Here is a 16,013-nt window from a genome sequence, read left to right as displayed (position 1 = left end):
GCCGCTGCCAAAGGCGGGGCTAAGCTAAGCTGACAGCGTAATTGAGACGAGAGTACACACATCAATAAACAAGGCAGGTCGATGTATACACAAAATTTGAACTGTTTTTATAAAACTCGTAGACGACACGTACAAAACACTTTACTTGGCTAGTCGCTGGCCAGCTGAGCGCCGCACATGGCTTTCAGCCGGGTGAGCAGCGTGTGCAAATGGTGTGAACGCGAGATTGACTCTGCTGCTGATTGCTGTGCGCCTATGCCATGTTTCCCAGTCAAGGTTTCCATATACATGCGCTTATACAATGCCGACAGCTGTTTTGGATCCTTGCCGGTCGTTAACAGCAATTTGATGAGCGTTTTCAATGCGTTCTGCAAGCGACTCTCAAAGAGCGTTAAATGTGCTATGAATTCGTCATCATCCGTGGTGACGTTGCTGCTGCTATCGATGACGTGCCCGAAAATGAGCTGGCACTGGAAGCAAATGTCTAAAGCAGCTTGCATTTGCTTGACCTTCTGTGCAGCGTGGGTGGAAACTGCAAATCAATTGGAAATATGTTGTACAGTTAGCTTTAGTATAGCTCCTTTTGCACACATACCGTCTGCCAGAAATTCGTGCAATGAGATGCGCTCCAATTGCACCACCAGCAGATCCCGCACCTCCTTCAAGCTCTCCAAGATTTGTGTGGCCTTCTCGTAGTGGTATTTGCACAGCTGCAGCGTCGACTTGGGCAGCTGGGACACATCACAAACGCCATGGCCACGCAGTTGCGCATAGTGAAACGAGGCAATGCTGCAATGAACAGGATGCTTATTAATTATAAAATCTGGTTGCATGCCAGGTTAAATAGATTACCGCTTGTGTATCAGACCCGAGCGAAAGCTATAGAGCACTTGGCGTGCGCCTGCATGATCCACATCGCATAGGCGTAATGATTTTTGTAGCAATTCTAGCACCTCCTTGGATGCCTCGGCCAGGCTGCTTTTGTCGGCTGCACTGTAGTCCTGCAGCTGCTTGGCCAATGTAAAGGTGGCCGTCGATAGCTCCCACTGCACCAGATCCCAGAGCTCTGCATTGGCTTTCCTTGTGTCCAGGCAGTCCTTGGCCTTCTCATAGTAGTTGAAGGCCTCATTATAAAAGGTTTTCTGTGTGTCCAAGGCAATGGTGCTAGAAATTAGAACAGGATAATTAGAGTGAAAGTCTAAAGTTGATAAATTATATACAAACCTTTCATTGGGCATGGTTAAGTGTGCACGCAGACGCATAAATCTGCCCATGTTGCAGTAGAGAAACGCCAGATTCACATTATCCTGAACCGCTGTGAAGGCCTCAATGCCACGACGCAGACAGTCATACGAATTGACCGTCAGTTTGACATACAAAGGCTCCGCCGCAGCCGCAACAGTCTCAGTTTTTGCATCCAATTCAGATTTCGAATGATCCTCAGAACCCGCCTCCTTTTTGCGTTTCATTTGGCTGTACTCCTCTGCAAGGCATGTGTATTAGTTGGTGCATCAGTCAATGAGTAGAAGGCTAAATAAAAAACTCACCCTGAGCCGAGTACATGTACTTGAGACCCAATTCGTTGCGCACATTGCCCAAGCGACGCAGCAGCTCATTGCTCTCCGCGCTCTGGGCGTGCTCCAGCGCATCTTCGTAGCATTTGCAGCTGTGCAACATAACCTTTTCGACATTCTTGACAGGCGCCAGCGTGAGCAGCTCTGATTCTTCCAATTCTTGGGCCAGCTCATCGCTTATCTGACACGTGGGCTCATCCAGCTGCTCATATTGCTGCACATACTCCTCAATAGCACTCCAGTGCTTTGAGATTTGAAAGAAACAGTCGCCGGCGCGGCCCAGCAGACAGCTCTGCTGGGAGACCACATTGGCCATATACTTGTTGAGCACTTGCTGGCAGCGACAGGCCAGCTCAATGGCACGCAGCGTGCTGCCATAGATCTGGGCTTCGTAATAATGCTCTGCCAGCGTGGCATATGTCAGGCAAGCCTTCTCTAGCAGCAGCAGCTTAAGATGCACATTCCATGAACCAAAATTTTGACTATTAAACTTGGCGCTGAGCTTCTGATTGCAGCTGACAGCTGCGGGCTTGTTGCTGCTGTTGGTGGTGGCCAGTTCCTTGGACTTGCTGCGTTTGCTCTTCGTCTTAATGGAGCGCTTCTTGGACTGCGCCTGGGCTGGCGGCTGAACAAGCTGAAGCTGCTCGTAGGGCAGTGGTATAGCATTGAAGGGCTTGGCCATGTTGGGATTCTGCTCTTCGTGCAGAATGCGCTGCTTCTCCTCTTGCTTGGCGTGCATTTCCGACTCCTTCAATTTCTCCTCCTGATTGTCATTGAAGTATTGCAAACATGAGATGCCCGCGCTGATGTGCTGCAGCGAAATCTTGCAGCGATCCACGGTGCTGGCTATTAAGGGCGCCGGTTTTGATTGCTTGGCGTGCGATTTGAAGTCCCGCAAAGCGTCACAAATATGTCGAACCGCAACATTCGCTTTGCCACCGCTTTGCGCTGCGCTCTGATAGTACTTGTCATGACCAAAGTCGAGCGGTGGCTCGTCATCGTAATCCTCTGCATCCTCATCATCCTCGTCCTCGTCGTCGTCAGCATTGAAGAGCGAAGGGGAGTCGTTGAATTTGGGCGCCTTTGGATCTATGCCTGCGGGCACATGCAAGTCGGAGAGTATATAGTGGGAGGAGCTGACAATTTGTGGATACTGCTCTTTGGGCAGTAGCTTGATGCAGTTGTCCAGCAGGGCACGTATATTGCCTGCCGTCTTGGGCGTAATAGGTTCCAGTGTGTTCTTCATGTTGCGTGCCACGGAGTACAGCAACATGCCCACCGGCACCGTAAACGGATTCATTTCATGCTGCTGTTGTTGTGTTTGCGGACGCTCTGACTCGGCTGTTTTGTTTTGATTATGACAGAGCGTAGTGAGATCATAGAGTTTGACCACGTCATCATTGCGGCCCTTGAACAGCCAATAGGTGTGACCCGCCTTGGTGGCGTTCGCCTTGAGAAAAGCCAAAATATTCTGCGCCACGTTGCGCACAACCTGTGGCGAGAATTGCGAGTTCTCCAGATAGGGCAGGTCCTCAGTCTTGATGATCTCATATTTCTGCACAATGCCATCCAAATGGTAGCACATGACCACCTCGGGCACATTGCACATCAGATTGTCTAGCCAATAATCAATGCCAGTTAGAACATTGATGGGCTGCGCCGCGTCACGTAGTCGCAGGCTAATGCACGGCCTGTTTGGCCCACCAAAGATTGGCATATCAGTGCCAATCAGCATGCGTATATCCTCAAAGGTCCACACGACATTGCGATTGAAGGCATGACTGGACTTGGGATCGGGCACATTCTCCTCGATCTTCGGTTCCGGCAGCACGGGTCCAATGATTGGCAAGCTAGCGCGTCTGCTGGTCAGCAGCGTGGGCGCATTGGTATCGTAATCCGTATTGCCAGTCTGTTTCAGACTATGGTATAGAAACTTGGAGAGCAAATTCTTTGTTTGCAGCGCCTCGCGTGAGCGCTCCTTGAGGCAAAAATTGTGCTGCTCCTCGCCATAGGCCAGAATGTGCTCCAGTATAAAGGTGCGCAGCCACTTCCAATCATCATCCGACTTGCGCAGCAAATACTTTTGTATATCGAACTCGTCCAGCAGCAGTGTGTTGCCCACCTTGTGGACAACCATGCTGATGGCGCTCTTGGCGCTGTAAGGCAGTTTAAGTAGCTGTTTGATATTCTCGGCATCCGAGACGACGTCCACCTCGCCCACACAATCGGGAAACATTTGTCCCAGCCGGAAGCTGGCGAATCCTGCGCTCTGATACAGCGCCTGATGCAGTCCATGGCTACTGTGTGAGGTGGTCAGCCAGTTGAGTGGCGGTAGATTAAGATTAGTGTTACATTCCAGGCGCTTGAAATGCGCAGGCACCTGCACGGGCGACAGTTTTATAATGGCCTGACTTTTCACTGCCTCCAGCTCGTGCGGCCCAATGCTGCGGCAGGGTTCAATCTGAAATACGCTTTCGTTAATATCACGAATATTATAAAGTATATTTGCTTACCTCTTCGTTGCTATCTTCCATTGCATTGATTATTCATTTCAATTTTCACACTAAAACAAAATTGTTCACGAATATTCCACAAGGTAGGCGTTTATTATGCCGGCAAACAGCTGTTGCATAGCTGCCATCCCTGGTTACGACAGGGTTGCCACCGCTCAGCAAACAAAACACGCAGCTATCAGCTGTTGGCCGCACTCTTTTTTTCTTTCCAACACACAGAAACATTAAAAACAGCATTATTTGTAGAAAACTAACACAAACAATATGCAATTGTTTATATTGATAGCGCTGATGTGCCTGATTAACACACTCCTGCCGGACTTCATACGCAACTATGTAACTAGAGTAGCTAACGTAAAAGCGACCAGCCTTAACCAAATGCACTTTCGCCACAGGTCAAATTATCTCGTTTTTGGAAGGGAACCACAACAAGCACACTTTTACAAGCAGAACTGGATGCAGCACGCGAGGAGCTGAACAATGTACACAGTGCCCAACATGCCGGCGAATATGCCCGGAAAATAAAGACAATGCGTGCCGAGCGCAAAGTTACCGATGCCGAGATCAAAATAAGATCGACCCAACAAATGGAAGTCCTCAAACAGTCAACCATCGATACGGTGGCCTACTATGTGTCGAAGGTTCTCTTCTCGCTGGTCGTTATCGTAGTGTGTGCCCGCCATCGTCAGACGCCTGTGATGATCTTCGATGACAGCTTTAGTCTGGCGCCGCTGACCGGCCTGCTCAGCTTTCCCACTGGTGTATACAATGCTATCTCGGTGCCCGCCTGGGCATTCTCATGTAATTTTACGTTTCGCCTGTTGTACGGGCTGGTAAAGAAGTGACTTGTGTGGAATGAATCGTAATTTTGGATTTTATTGCAACTAAGTTATCTGTTAAATGTGCTCGATATATTTTGCTTAGCTTCATCACGGTTTTAACAACAAAATACATAAGACAAATATGTATTTTTCACACAATAATTCGTTAAAATGATTTTGCAATATTCGTGAATACAGTTTCAAAGCACGCGCTAGTGATTATGGTGAATATCGCTAAAACTATCGATATGCCAGTGAGCACTTGGGGCTGGCAAAGTTTTGACCAAGCTGAAGTTTTCAAAATTCGAACAATTTCTACGTCTACTTTTTCATTTTCATGAATATTATTTGTCACTGATAACCAATTACACACTTAGATAATAATTATTTGGATTTCTCTTAACAATGCGGTTAATCGATAACACATTCAGTTCTTTCACCCCTAGTTATCGAAATCAGTTTGAAACATCGTTGCTTGCTGCCATCCCTAGTTCAAAGTTATTTGAGTTTCAGTTGAGGTGCGTAAAATTGTGTATTTTTCCAAGCTCACTTCGACAAAATGGATAAATTAAATGAAAATGTACGCGATAAAAAGCAAATTAAGCTGGACGATATCGATGTGACACCCATATTGGCCGCGCTAATATTGGGCTTCATTGTAGTCGGTAAGAGAGCACGCCACGTAGATGGACAACAACAGTTTGTTGATGCTCCCATTCAACTATTTTAGCTATTTATGTCATTTTGCGGCGACGCTCCGCGGGCAGACGTGATTTTTTGCTAACCGGTCTATGCGAGGCGGGCAAAAGCGCCATATTTATGCAGTTGGTGCATGGCAAATTCCCGGAAACATTCACATCCATCAAAGAGAATGTGGGCGAGTACCGTTCGGGGCATGTGGCCGGACGACTTGTCGACATTCCGGGACACTATCGCGTGCGCGACAAGTGCTTCGAGCTATACAAACGCAATGCCAAGGGCATAATATTTGTGGTGGACTCGGTCACCGCTCAGAAGGATATTCGTGATGTGGCGGAGTAAGTGCACTTGTGGGGATAGTCTAATGCACACTCTCTAACAAGCTCTATATTATAGCACATTGTACACCATTTTGGCGGATAGCGCCACACAGCCCTGCTCCGTGCTGGTGCTGTGCAACAAGCATGACCAGACGACGGCCAAGAGCGCACAAGTTATCAAGAGCTTGCTGGAGAAGGAAATGTAAGTTCTTTGAAACGTGCACTGGCCACATCTAATGATTGCCCTTTGTTCCTTGCAGTAACACAGTGCGCGATACGCGCAGCCGCAAGCTGCAGTCGGTGGGCGATGATGAGGTAAACAAACCCGTCATATTGGGCAAACCGGGTCGGGACTTTGAGTTTGCGCACATTACGCAAAATGTGCAGTTCTACGAAGGTTCAGCTAAGGATAACCAACTGAATCATCTCACAGATTGGATTGATCGCATGTTGTAAATGCAGCTGTAAGCCATGAGGACTGAAATATCATCCGCAACGGAATCAATAATAAAACACATGGATATTTATAACTGAAACTCTCGAGAGTCAAAACCCTTAAACTGTTAAATCCTTTCAAATAGCGCCTGTCTTGTTCCTGCTTCCCTGTAAATCTACATTTAGGTTTATATTGAATTTTTTATAATTATATATATAGGTCTTTTCAATAAGATTTATAAAACGAAGAACTGGTTTTTTTAAATTTCGCGAATTGTTGGGCTACAACTTTCTTTACAATATGAAAGTCGGGAGTTCCCTAAGCTGTGCAAGTGAGAGGCACTTGCGACTATGCCCGAAATATATATACATTAAAATAAGATATGGTATTTTTCGTAACCCCAAGTCTGGAAAATAATTTATGGGCATTTTAAAAACAATTATATATGCAGCTCGATAATGCACTGCTTGCTGCACTGCTTATTCATATAAATTCGAACAGCCTGATAGTATGCAACATAAAATACTTATTACACAGGTAAACACTTAAAATGGGTTTAAATGGGGAAACAATTGTGAAAAGGAGTCAAAATGAACTTTAGAGAAAAATCTTAAGCCCTGAACACTAAACTATATTGAAAGAACGAACACAGTGAAGCTTACGATCAAGATTCATACCGCCTTTTGGTTGCTTTTTCGCCTGAAACTCTTTTTTGCTCCAATTCCAGCAAAAGGGGAAACACAACCAACTGGCCCAGTAACCAAGTTGGGCAATAAGCTAAATGTTTGGCGCATGCGCAAGCTTTCAAACCTTTTTAGCGATTTGAAACCAACGGCAGCAGCTGTCAGCTAAGCCGAACTGTCCGAACCATCGATCAGTTGACCGGCCAAAGATCAAACAGCCGCCATAAAAATCAATGAGCTCGGATCTGCGCTGAGCTCCTCTGACTAGATAGAATTTCTAGGCTGGCCAAAAATTCTAAGAATTGGTAGCTTTTATGATTTGCCGAACTGTGGATCACGGGAAGTGTACCAGGGCGGATGTTTGACGTTCAGGTCTCGTGTGGCTGCTGCTGATTGGTGCCGATGCCGGGCAGCTGCCATCAAATTTTTAAAAGGCATCTTTGGTGGCATCTCGTCTGATCGCTGGCAGCAGCGAATTTCGAGGAAAAGCGCGAGCACTCAGCTGAACCACAAGCGCCATGACTGCTCACTGGCTGACTGATCAATAAAACTGACGACCCACAAATCCAAGTATAGATTTCCCCAACTATGCGAAGCTATTTTTTGCCACTCGCTGCTGTCCCAAAGTTGAGTTGCGCTATGCTTGGCACAACATGCGCTTTGCCACTTGTTGCAGCAATTTTGCATATCCAGCCCCGCCAGACAGCGAGCACTTCCTGGCATTGTTGAGCTGGCTACCCACTCGCCAGCTGCAGCACATGGCAGCCGTGATTCGGTGTCATGTGCATTCGAGCACGTGCTACACGCAGCTCAGACTTTTTTACAGCTGCAGACGACGACGACGACGACGAGGACGGGGACAATGAATGCGTTCCATATGTTTCAGACACGCTTTAGCCAAGCGGAAGAAGCGCCTTTTAGAGACGTCTCCGACCTGGTCTGGTGCCGCTTGGCGCGTACACAGTAGCCGTTAATTATGCACAGCTGATTAGGCAGACAAATGCAACAGGCGGATTTTGTACCCTGCCTCTTGCTAGGGTGGAGACCCCGTTTGACCAAAAAGAAAAAATACGATATGGCCGAATCGGCTCGTGTTACCGATTTTGGGCTGCCAAAAAATTCACTGGAACACCAGACGCCGACGAGTTGTTTGGGGCTCGTCTCTGTGTGTCCTATTGAATTACACGGGCGTAGCAGACCGTTAGCGGACACAGTCTTGGCTTAGTTGACTTGACTGGGCAATAAATCTGTGTTAATTTTTGAACAAAATATATATTTTAGAAAGTAAATATGCGATTTATGTGGCTGACGGGCGAAAGAGGCGCGCGCGACTGCCACTGCAACTGCCACGGCAACTGCAACTGCATGTATGTATATATGTGTATATATGTCTAATATTTTAATAAGCCTGCACCGCAATTACGCAGCCTGGTGGTGCCGCTGGGCGGCGGTTTAAAGTTTTTATGTACACAGCCGCGACGTTTTGTGGGTTTTCTTTTTGCGTAGTTGAGGGCGACGGGCGAGGGGCGACGGGCGATGTGCTGCAGCTGGGTCTGGTTGGGGCATCGCTGTCCGCCACATATGCAATTTATTTTAACACATCGTTAAAGCTCAACAAAAAATAAATCTTGACGCGCCGGACACTGCAATTATCACCTCTGCATAATCAGCAATGCAACAACAACAACAGCAAATTGAGCAACAAGGCAACATCGAACAACGAGAGCAACGCATGCCCCCCGGGTGTGCAACATGGCCCAGGCCCAGGCCCAGGCCCAGACCCTGGTCCAGAGCCGCGACAGCTGCCACAACAGCATCAGCAGACGCTGTTAGCTTTCATTTTTTGGCACTGCCCGGCCCACGCGGCCCTCAGCGTTGCCCCCAAGTGCCCAGAGTGTGAACGCATGTATGTAGCTCGCATATAATGGCAGCCCATTTAGCACCTTGTTGACGCGGCATCTAATTAAACGCCAGATCCCGGTGCGAGGCTGCCTTTTCAGCTGATTTCCGATGCAATTTTCATGTAACGCCAAATTGTAGCGCCTCGAATGCTGCTGATGCCCGGGCCGAAGATTGGCAGCCTCTGCTTGTCATCACCAGCAGGAAGAGTTCTTTTTTTTTTGGTTTGGTTTTTATTTTCGTGATTTGGCGCTCGCTTTCGGCCAGAGACTTTCTCATCGGTGGTTGCTCGGCTTAAAGCCAAATTGATGATTATTTTCTGATTTCTGTGCATACAATTTCTTGATTAATTATAATGCTGAACCCACCCAGCAGCTGCGAACTTTGTAGCCAAATTGGAGCTTTGTTGCCCATAAACGTTTCTCATGACACGATGCGATGCGAACCCCTCAGTCTGCGGCCATGCGCCTAATTATGGGTTAGTCACTGGCAGAGACGTCTACGGGCTGCACCCTGCAGCTCACTGTGCGTGCTCCCGAAACTGGAGCCATGCGTGAGATTGTTTGCATTGGCTTGGAATGCAGCCAACATGGTAGCTGGTAGCTGGTAGCTGATAGCTGGCAGCCTTTCATGTCAATTGCACATCACGCGCTGTTTCATTAAGTTTTATTTTTATAGGAAATTATATTTAAATGCAATAATTTGGCAGTAGCCAAATGAAGGGGTCTCCAAAAGGGTTTTAGGGGCTTTAAGACAGTAGCGTTATAAAGTTATTTCAAGGTTGCACTTTTCTTAGCCAAATTTCAATGCGAAGTTGAGGGATTGCAGCCCCGGTGAGAGACAAAAGGAATCTCACAGTTTCTATAAAATCATGCAATAATCATATGAACTTAAGATTGTTGGAGCTTACAATAGAATATTTAACAAGAACCAAACTTAGAAACGAATTAGCTGGATAAAAAACAGCCGAAGCCGAAGCCGAATCGAACCACTTTTCCTTCAAGAACTGGTTTGGGGTAAAATTAAACTTTATAAATTGCAATTGATTCAATAATTTGATAGAAAATTTCAATATCACAAATTTGCAATTTAAATTTGAAATTAAGAATTTGAATGTAAATTCTTTAATTGAATTTTATTGAAATGTGTAAGAAGTGTGGGAATTAGATTCGTACCAATATCTGGAATCATAAATGTGAAAAACCTAGTTCACGAACCAAACCTAAAGGTGAAGCATTGCTTCCAGCCGCGAATTGAATCAGTTAACATATTTGTTGAGGAATACTCCATATCAGTAAAAGCTTTATGGGCTCATATCTCATCCATACCATATCTATATCATTCAAAAGCCTTAAGCTAAACTCTAGCAATTTATTTTACCTTGAGGAAGACTCAATATCTTCCTGAGCTTTAAGGCTTCATATCATATTCCTATCATATCCATATCAGCCATAACTTAAAATCTAAGACCAACACTTTTTCTTTAACTAATATTTTTTGTTGTATTTATCTACTGATTATTTTTATTAAAAATAATATTTCACTTCCACTTCCAAGCTTCATTTCCAGCCATTTCCAGTGTCTAACACCCAAATATGTTTTCAATTTCAAGCCCGAAATATTGAAATATTATCATAATCGCTTCCATTTACTGGGCACCACCTCAGATCTCTCTGCTAAAGTGTGGGCCATAAACAAGTGCGGCCTCCGTCATCTAAATGCAAATGCGCAACAAAATTGCTTAAACACGCTCCACAAGCCGCACAGTTGGCCGAGAGAGTGCGGGGGATGGCAGCTGGGAAGGGGGTGGGCAGAGCTAAACGGGTACGATATGGTTATGTTAGAGGTCCATCGTTGCGGCACGCTACTCTGCCTATCAAAGGCTTTTGACTTTGGCAAATTAATCAACAGTCGAAAGGCAGGGCGGGACAGAGTAGGGTGGGATAGGTAGGGTATAATTCCGTATGTCCAAAGCGCCGGCGCAGAGCACAAAATTCAAAGCAAGTACAGGGGAGTGAGTGTGTGTGTGTGTGTGTGTGGCGGTCACACTTTTGATTTTCTATAATTTGAGGCTTGGCTCGGATCGGTGCGCTGCCAGCCGAAAACATGCGCGGTCAGTCGTGTGCGGCGTAAGGCAACCAAATGTATCGAAATGCAACCGACCGATATAATTGCGTTTTTTCGTGAATATATTCACACACACACACACACACACACACACTCTCGCACACACACTCCACATATGAACATGTTTGGCCGAGCGACACGCGCAACAGTCTTCATATGTAAAGCACATGATTTTCCAATTGGAAAATTAGTCGCGTGTGTTTGCGTTCCTGTCTGTGTGTGTGTGTGTTTGTTTGTCTGCAAATAGGGTTGGCGGCCAGCTGGCAGAGGCAGAGGCTCTGTGTGGAGGCGGGGGGTGTGGGAACGGCTTCAATGGCAGCGCACGCGTGGCCAGCCCGGCATAAAGGAGGCGGCGGCAAGCGAGGCGCAACCAGCGGCAGCAGCAGCAGCAAATGCCAAACCAATTGAGACGAACGTTTTGCCTCAGCAATTTGTGGCAAACGTTCCAAAAACCTCGAAAAAAATTCAAAACAATTTTTAGCACAGCGACCACACACAAAGCGCGAGCGAGCGAGAGGGGCGGAGAGAGGGGGGAGAGAGCGAATCCTGGCCAGATCCTATGCCGCGCTGGGCTTCGGCTAATTGGGGATACGGTTTTCAATTTTTGTTGTTGTTTTTTTTTTTATGTTGTTTACTTTTGTGGAGCCGTCCGCTGTCCATGATTAATGCGCCCGCGACAACGTGTGAGTTCCGTATGAAGGGCAGCAGCCAGAGCGACAGCCACAGCCACAGAAACGACAGCAAACATAAAAATGAAAACGAAACTCATGCCCACCCAGGTACACACGGGCATTTGGCATTGGCTGACCACGCGGCAGGGGTAGCGACAGGGGCAGGGGCAGGGGCAGCGGCAGGTAACCCAGTCGCACGCCAGACACAGACGACGATTGATGGACTTCACACGTTGCCCGGCCAGCAAAATGATGGCTATCTGTGGCACACATACTCTGCGGTGGCTCACAGCCAGCGGCGATTTGTGTGGGTCGCTCATCAGTCAAATTGGCTGCAATCGCAATCACTCTCTATGTGGCACAGACGTCTCAGACTCAGACTCACTATGCAATGTTAGCAAGAGTGTGCCGATAACTACACATTCTCGAAGTTTAAATACCCTTTCCACTAAGATGAATGATATGAGACTCAATACTTTTGAATCAATATGTGATTGTGCCTAGAATATCTATATGGTTTCGATCGGGCAATATCCATATCAAGAATTGACAATCTTTATTCCCTTAGCTCAATAATCTGCACAAGCATGTACATACTTTTACTTTAAACGTGCATGCCTCTTACAAAGTATTACAGTTTTCTTGACATAGTCAAACAACACTTCGAAAGGGTATTAAATATCAAACAGACTTGAAGAAATGTCTTGAGATCTGATATTGTGTCAAGGGATGGATAGGCGCTACTTGACAATCATACTAATGCTTTCGAGTAGTAGTATTAATATAGAGTTTTTTATAATAGATATGGAAAAGAGAGACAAGCGAATTAAAATGTTTTCAAAAATAATAATAAAACCCTATGATATTCAACAATTTCTATAAATGTTAGGCATGGAAAACTGGAGTCTACAGAATAAAGAATCTTTCTCTGAATTGCATTTATCAACTATTATAACTTTCAAAAGAAATGGTATAATATTACACTACCACAGCCATGCATTACCCTGGGATTCGAACCGGCAACCTCTCTTTTAAAAGTGATGCATATTTTCGTTAAATACTGTTTGCAGCCCTGGGTCTTTTTTTCGGCTGCCACTTGCACAAATGATGTTGGCAGTCATCAGCGTCCGACATTGGCGTCCTGCAGTTAGTTGCGCCGATTTCCGTTTGTCTCCGCTTGAGTACAACATGACACTAATTAAGTTCTGCGGTTTGTGCCCATATATACCATATACCATATACCCTATACCCCGATCCCATTCGGCATTCGCCATGCCTTGTGCCTTGTCACTTGGGCTTGCGTGTGATTTGTGTCGTCTGTTTGTTCGTGTAGCCCGCGGGGCCCTTTGCAACTTTGCCGACATTGAGCCGAGGTCTGGCTCATTTTTTGGGGTTTTATGTGGCATATTTGTTCTGTTAATATGTAAAAATCTTTCTTGAAGTCTTATTGTTGTTCTTGTCTTCGTTTTGTTGCCATCAACGAGGGCAAGGCGAGCGGAGGGTGGCATATTCACTCAATTGCAACTGTGCGGCAGCATGAACGGCAAGTCTGGCAGACCTTAATTCCTTTTTACGGTCATTTTAATATCCATCAAATCGCATCGCTGATTCGCAGCGTTCTACGCTCGTTGGCTTCTCCTCTAACAGCAGCAGCTTTTTAGCATTTTGCTCTGTCGATGTTTCATTCGGCTGATTTGTATGTTTCGGTTTTAGTTTTATACTTACTTACACACAAGCATATGTAAGAGTGCTGCGTGTTTCGCTGCTGTCAGTGGAGCGTTAATAGTAGCACGGTGTATGTAGTTAGTTGGCCTATAGTTTGGCTGTGCCGACATCGAAAGCGAGGTTGCGCCCAGGGTTCGAGCCAAAGAGGCAATTGCATAAGGTGTGCAGAAGGCGATGCTACTTAATGATATGACTGAGAGACGGCACACAACAAAAAAGGGTCTACGATCTGAATGACTTGGCAGGCCCAACCGGCATGAAGTTTTAGGCAATCTTATTGCCTATTATAAATCACAACCAGATAAGCCGATTACTTGCTACTTGGAGCTAAGTACCTTAATATATATTCTTATTTATATAATAATATAAATCGTACACACACAATAATATAATATAGTAAATAAATGGACTTACCCAAAAATTCACAAATACAAGCACGTTCATCACTGAAACAAAACAAAACGAATGGAAAGCGGATAAGAATAAGAGCATTAGAAATAAAGAGTAATAAAGTGAGAAAAAGAGAAAGAAAGTTTTCCAAATACAAAATACAAAATAAATAGCGTTACTAGAATTTATGCAAACCGTGGAGTAGGCATCTATTTAAATTGTTTTACATACATTCGTACATATACTTGCAAGCATACATACCGACATGCATACATATATGCATGCAGACATACAAGTATACATATATGCATGCAGACATACATGTATACATATATGCATGCAGACATACATGTATACATATATGCATGCAGACATACATGTGTACATACACACATTCTTACTTACATACATACATACATACATACGTACATACATATATACATACTTCCATGCATACATAAAAATAATTTTTACTAAATTACCAACTCAACACAATACGCTTATAATAAAAGCGTGCAAGCCTCAGGCCCTTACTTAAATTTATGAGAATCGCGGAGTGGGGCACTATTTGAAAATCCGACTTTCCCTTAAAGAAGCAGTGCAGCACAAAGTAAAATTGGGCTGCGTTAATATAATAAATATATTATAATAAGAAACACATACACATACATGTATAAATATAATTACAAATTTATTTAGTTTACAAAATAAAATAAAATAAACTTCTTATAAAAAAGAGTGTTTCAATCTGCACGATTTTCTAGTCAAAATATCAAACAATTTTCAATGCTTCTCTCTGCTTAGCCCCAAAAAGTATGCTAAGGTCAATTGCTGAAGAACAGATTGACCCCGAAAGTTACATAGTAGCACATTGGCTTTAGCACACTCTCCCTTTTTACAGCACCAAAGCTCTACAACTGTTAACAAATAATCCCCAGGCTTATTCATAGACCGTGCCTGGTCACGCTCAGCTAATTTACACATGCACCTGACTTATCAATGCACACGATCATTCAGAGCGGAATTGTTGCCACTGACTAATCACAGGTGCGCTACGGTTAAACAAAGTGCAATTGACAGTCGGGTACATAATACACCTAATACGTATATGCCATTAGGCAAAGGCCAAAATATGTGAGCACGTTTATTTACCACATTTAACGCATGCTCGTAATTCACGCTGTTAGAGCCACAAGCCAAGTGGCAGCCAAGCGCGAAAGACGTCGCTCGCTTACCAAATTGGTGGCTCAAAACCACCAAAACGGCAAACCAGCCAAATTGGCTGGGAGCATGTGGCCAGCTGGAGGTTACCAACCGATTTTGGGCAGCTGGTCTTGGGCGAATTGGGAAGTGAATAATATTAGAATATAAGTTGGTTTTTATGGGTTTAATATGTGCTTTGCTGTTTATGGGTGTTAAATGTAAAGTATAACATTGAGCTAATATTAACAGCGCCCCACAGCTGTTTAAAGAACACTCCCCTTTTCTGTATAAAGAGATTAAGATTGATAAATCTTAAGTAGTTGTTAGATAAAAGACCCATTGCAGAAAGCTGTTGTACAAATTTCCATTTCAAATATAGAACAAGAGTTTGAATATGTCAGCTGTTCAATCTAAAATTGAGCTGTTACTAACAGCGCCCCACAGCTGTTAAACAAATATTGTCTTTTTCTGTATGAATTTTCTTAGGCTGTTAATCGCGCAGCAGCTGTTAAATCTAGCACTCCCCTTTATTGAAATTTCTCTACTATTAACTGCTATTTTTCAATTAAATGTATTAATATATCTATTAGCTGTTGGATATCACATGTTACAAGTCAGCTGTTGCATAACATACAACTGTTATTAACAGCGAGTCACAGCTGTTAGAATAAAGGCTCTCTAATTCTGTAGCTGAATTTTCATGGGCAGTTGGTGGACTTGAGATCCACTGCAAAAGCTGTTGTATAGCTCTGCTAAATGGCTTTATCTGACTCAACGCTTGAATGAATCATGCATATACTATATATATAAGTTTACAAAGTTGCCCAACTGGTCCGCCGGTCGGCAGTCAGGCAAACCAATCCGAATTCCAACCAACTCTCATTCCCACACTATTGAAATATTTCGCATAAATGCAGTTAAGAAAAAATTAAAATCTTTTTTTCTGTGTGTG

General features: G+C 44.7%; 3 protein-coding genes across 3 annotated transcripts; 2 read left to right on the top strand and 1 right to left on the bottom strand.

Annotated features, from left to right (window-relative positions):
* Positions 1-84: 84 nt before the first annotated feature.
* On the bottom strand, positions 85-4,163 carry LOC115771001 (erythroid differentiation-related factor 1). Its single transcript, XM_030716503.1, has 6 exons — positions 4,088-4,163; positions 1,548-4,035; positions 1,225-1,483; positions 853-1,164; positions 596-789; positions 85-532 (listed from the first exon to the last, which is right to left on the bottom strand). Exons 1-6 carry the CDS (start codon positions 4,106-4,108, stop codon positions 150-152), a joined length of 3,657 nt encoding a protein of 1,218 aa, XP_030572363.1. The 5' UTR covers positions 4,109-4,163; the 3' UTR covers positions 85-149.
* Positions 4,164-4,331: 168 nt separating this feature from the next.
* LOC115771003 (tail-anchored protein insertion receptor WRB) lies at positions 4,332-5,066 on the top strand. The gene is made up of 2 exons (XM_030716505.1): positions 4,332-4,423; positions 4,483-5,066. The coding sequence occupies exons 1-2, from the start codon at positions 4,352-4,354 to the stop codon at positions 4,930-4,932; spliced, it is 522 nt and encodes a 173-aa protein (XP_030572365.1). The 5' UTR covers positions 4,332-4,351; the 3' UTR covers positions 4,933-5,066.
* Positions 5,067-5,401: 335 nt separating this feature from the next.
* On the top strand, positions 5,402-6,591 carry LOC115771002 (signal recognition particle receptor subunit beta). The gene is made up of 4 exons (XM_030716504.1): positions 5,402-5,573; positions 5,639-5,945; positions 6,004-6,129; positions 6,188-6,591. Exons 1-4 carry the CDS (start codon positions 5,468-5,470, stop codon positions 6,381-6,383), a joined length of 735 nt encoding a protein of 244 aa, XP_030572364.1. The 5' UTR covers positions 5,402-5,467; the 3' UTR covers positions 6,384-6,591.
* The last annotated feature ends 9,422 nt before the right edge of the window (positions 6,592-16,013 follow it).

Source organism: Drosophila novamexicana, unplaced genomic scaffold (assembly GCF_003285875.2).
Source record: "Drosophila novamexicana strain 15010-1031.04,08,12 unplaced genomic scaffold, DnovRS2.1 tig00000024-arrow-pilon, whole genome shotgun sequence".
NCBI lineage: Eukaryota > Metazoa > Arthropoda > Insecta > Diptera > Drosophilidae > Drosophila > Drosophila novamexicana.
Note: the sequence above shows the minus strand (reverse complement) of the source record. Positions and strands in the feature narration are given on the sequence as shown.

What these genes read in the sequence shown, in the direction of transcription:
- LOC115771001 (XM_030716503.1), bottom strand. Translation starts at nt 4,108, where the DNA reads ATGGAAGATAGCAACGAAGAG. An exon ending in TGGAAGATAGCAACGAAGAG is followed by an intron (nt 4,036 to 4,087) that starts GTAAGCAAATAT and finishes AGCGTATTTCAG; the next exon opens with ATTGAACCCTGCCGCAGCAT. An exon ending in GCACGAATTTCTGGCAGACG is followed by an intron (nt 533 to 595) that starts GTATGTGTGCAA and finishes ATTGATTTGCAG; the next exon opens with TTTCCACCCACGCTGCACAG.
- LOC115771003 (XM_030716505.1), top strand. Translation starts at nt 4,352, where the DNA reads ATGCAATTGTTTATATTGATAGCGCTGATGTGCCTGATTAACACACTC. An exon ending in CGGACTTCATACGCAACTAT is followed by an intron (nt 4,424 to 4,482) that starts GTAACTAGAGTA and finishes CTTTCGCCACAG; the next exon opens with GTCAAATTATCTCGTTTTTG.
- LOC115771002 (XM_030716504.1), top strand. Translation starts at nt 5,468, where the DNA reads ATGGATAAATTAAATGAAAATGTACGCGATAAAAAGCAAATTAAGCTG. An exon ending in GATATTCGTGATGTGGCGGA is followed by an intron (nt 5,946 to 6,003) that starts GTAAGTGCACTT and finishes TCTATATTATAG; the next exon opens with CACATTGTACACCATTTTGG. An exon ending in AGCTTGCTGGAGAAGGAAAT is followed by an intron (nt 6,130 to 6,187) that starts GTAAGTTCTTTG and finishes TGTTCCTTGCAG; the next exon opens with TAACACAGTGCGCGATACGC.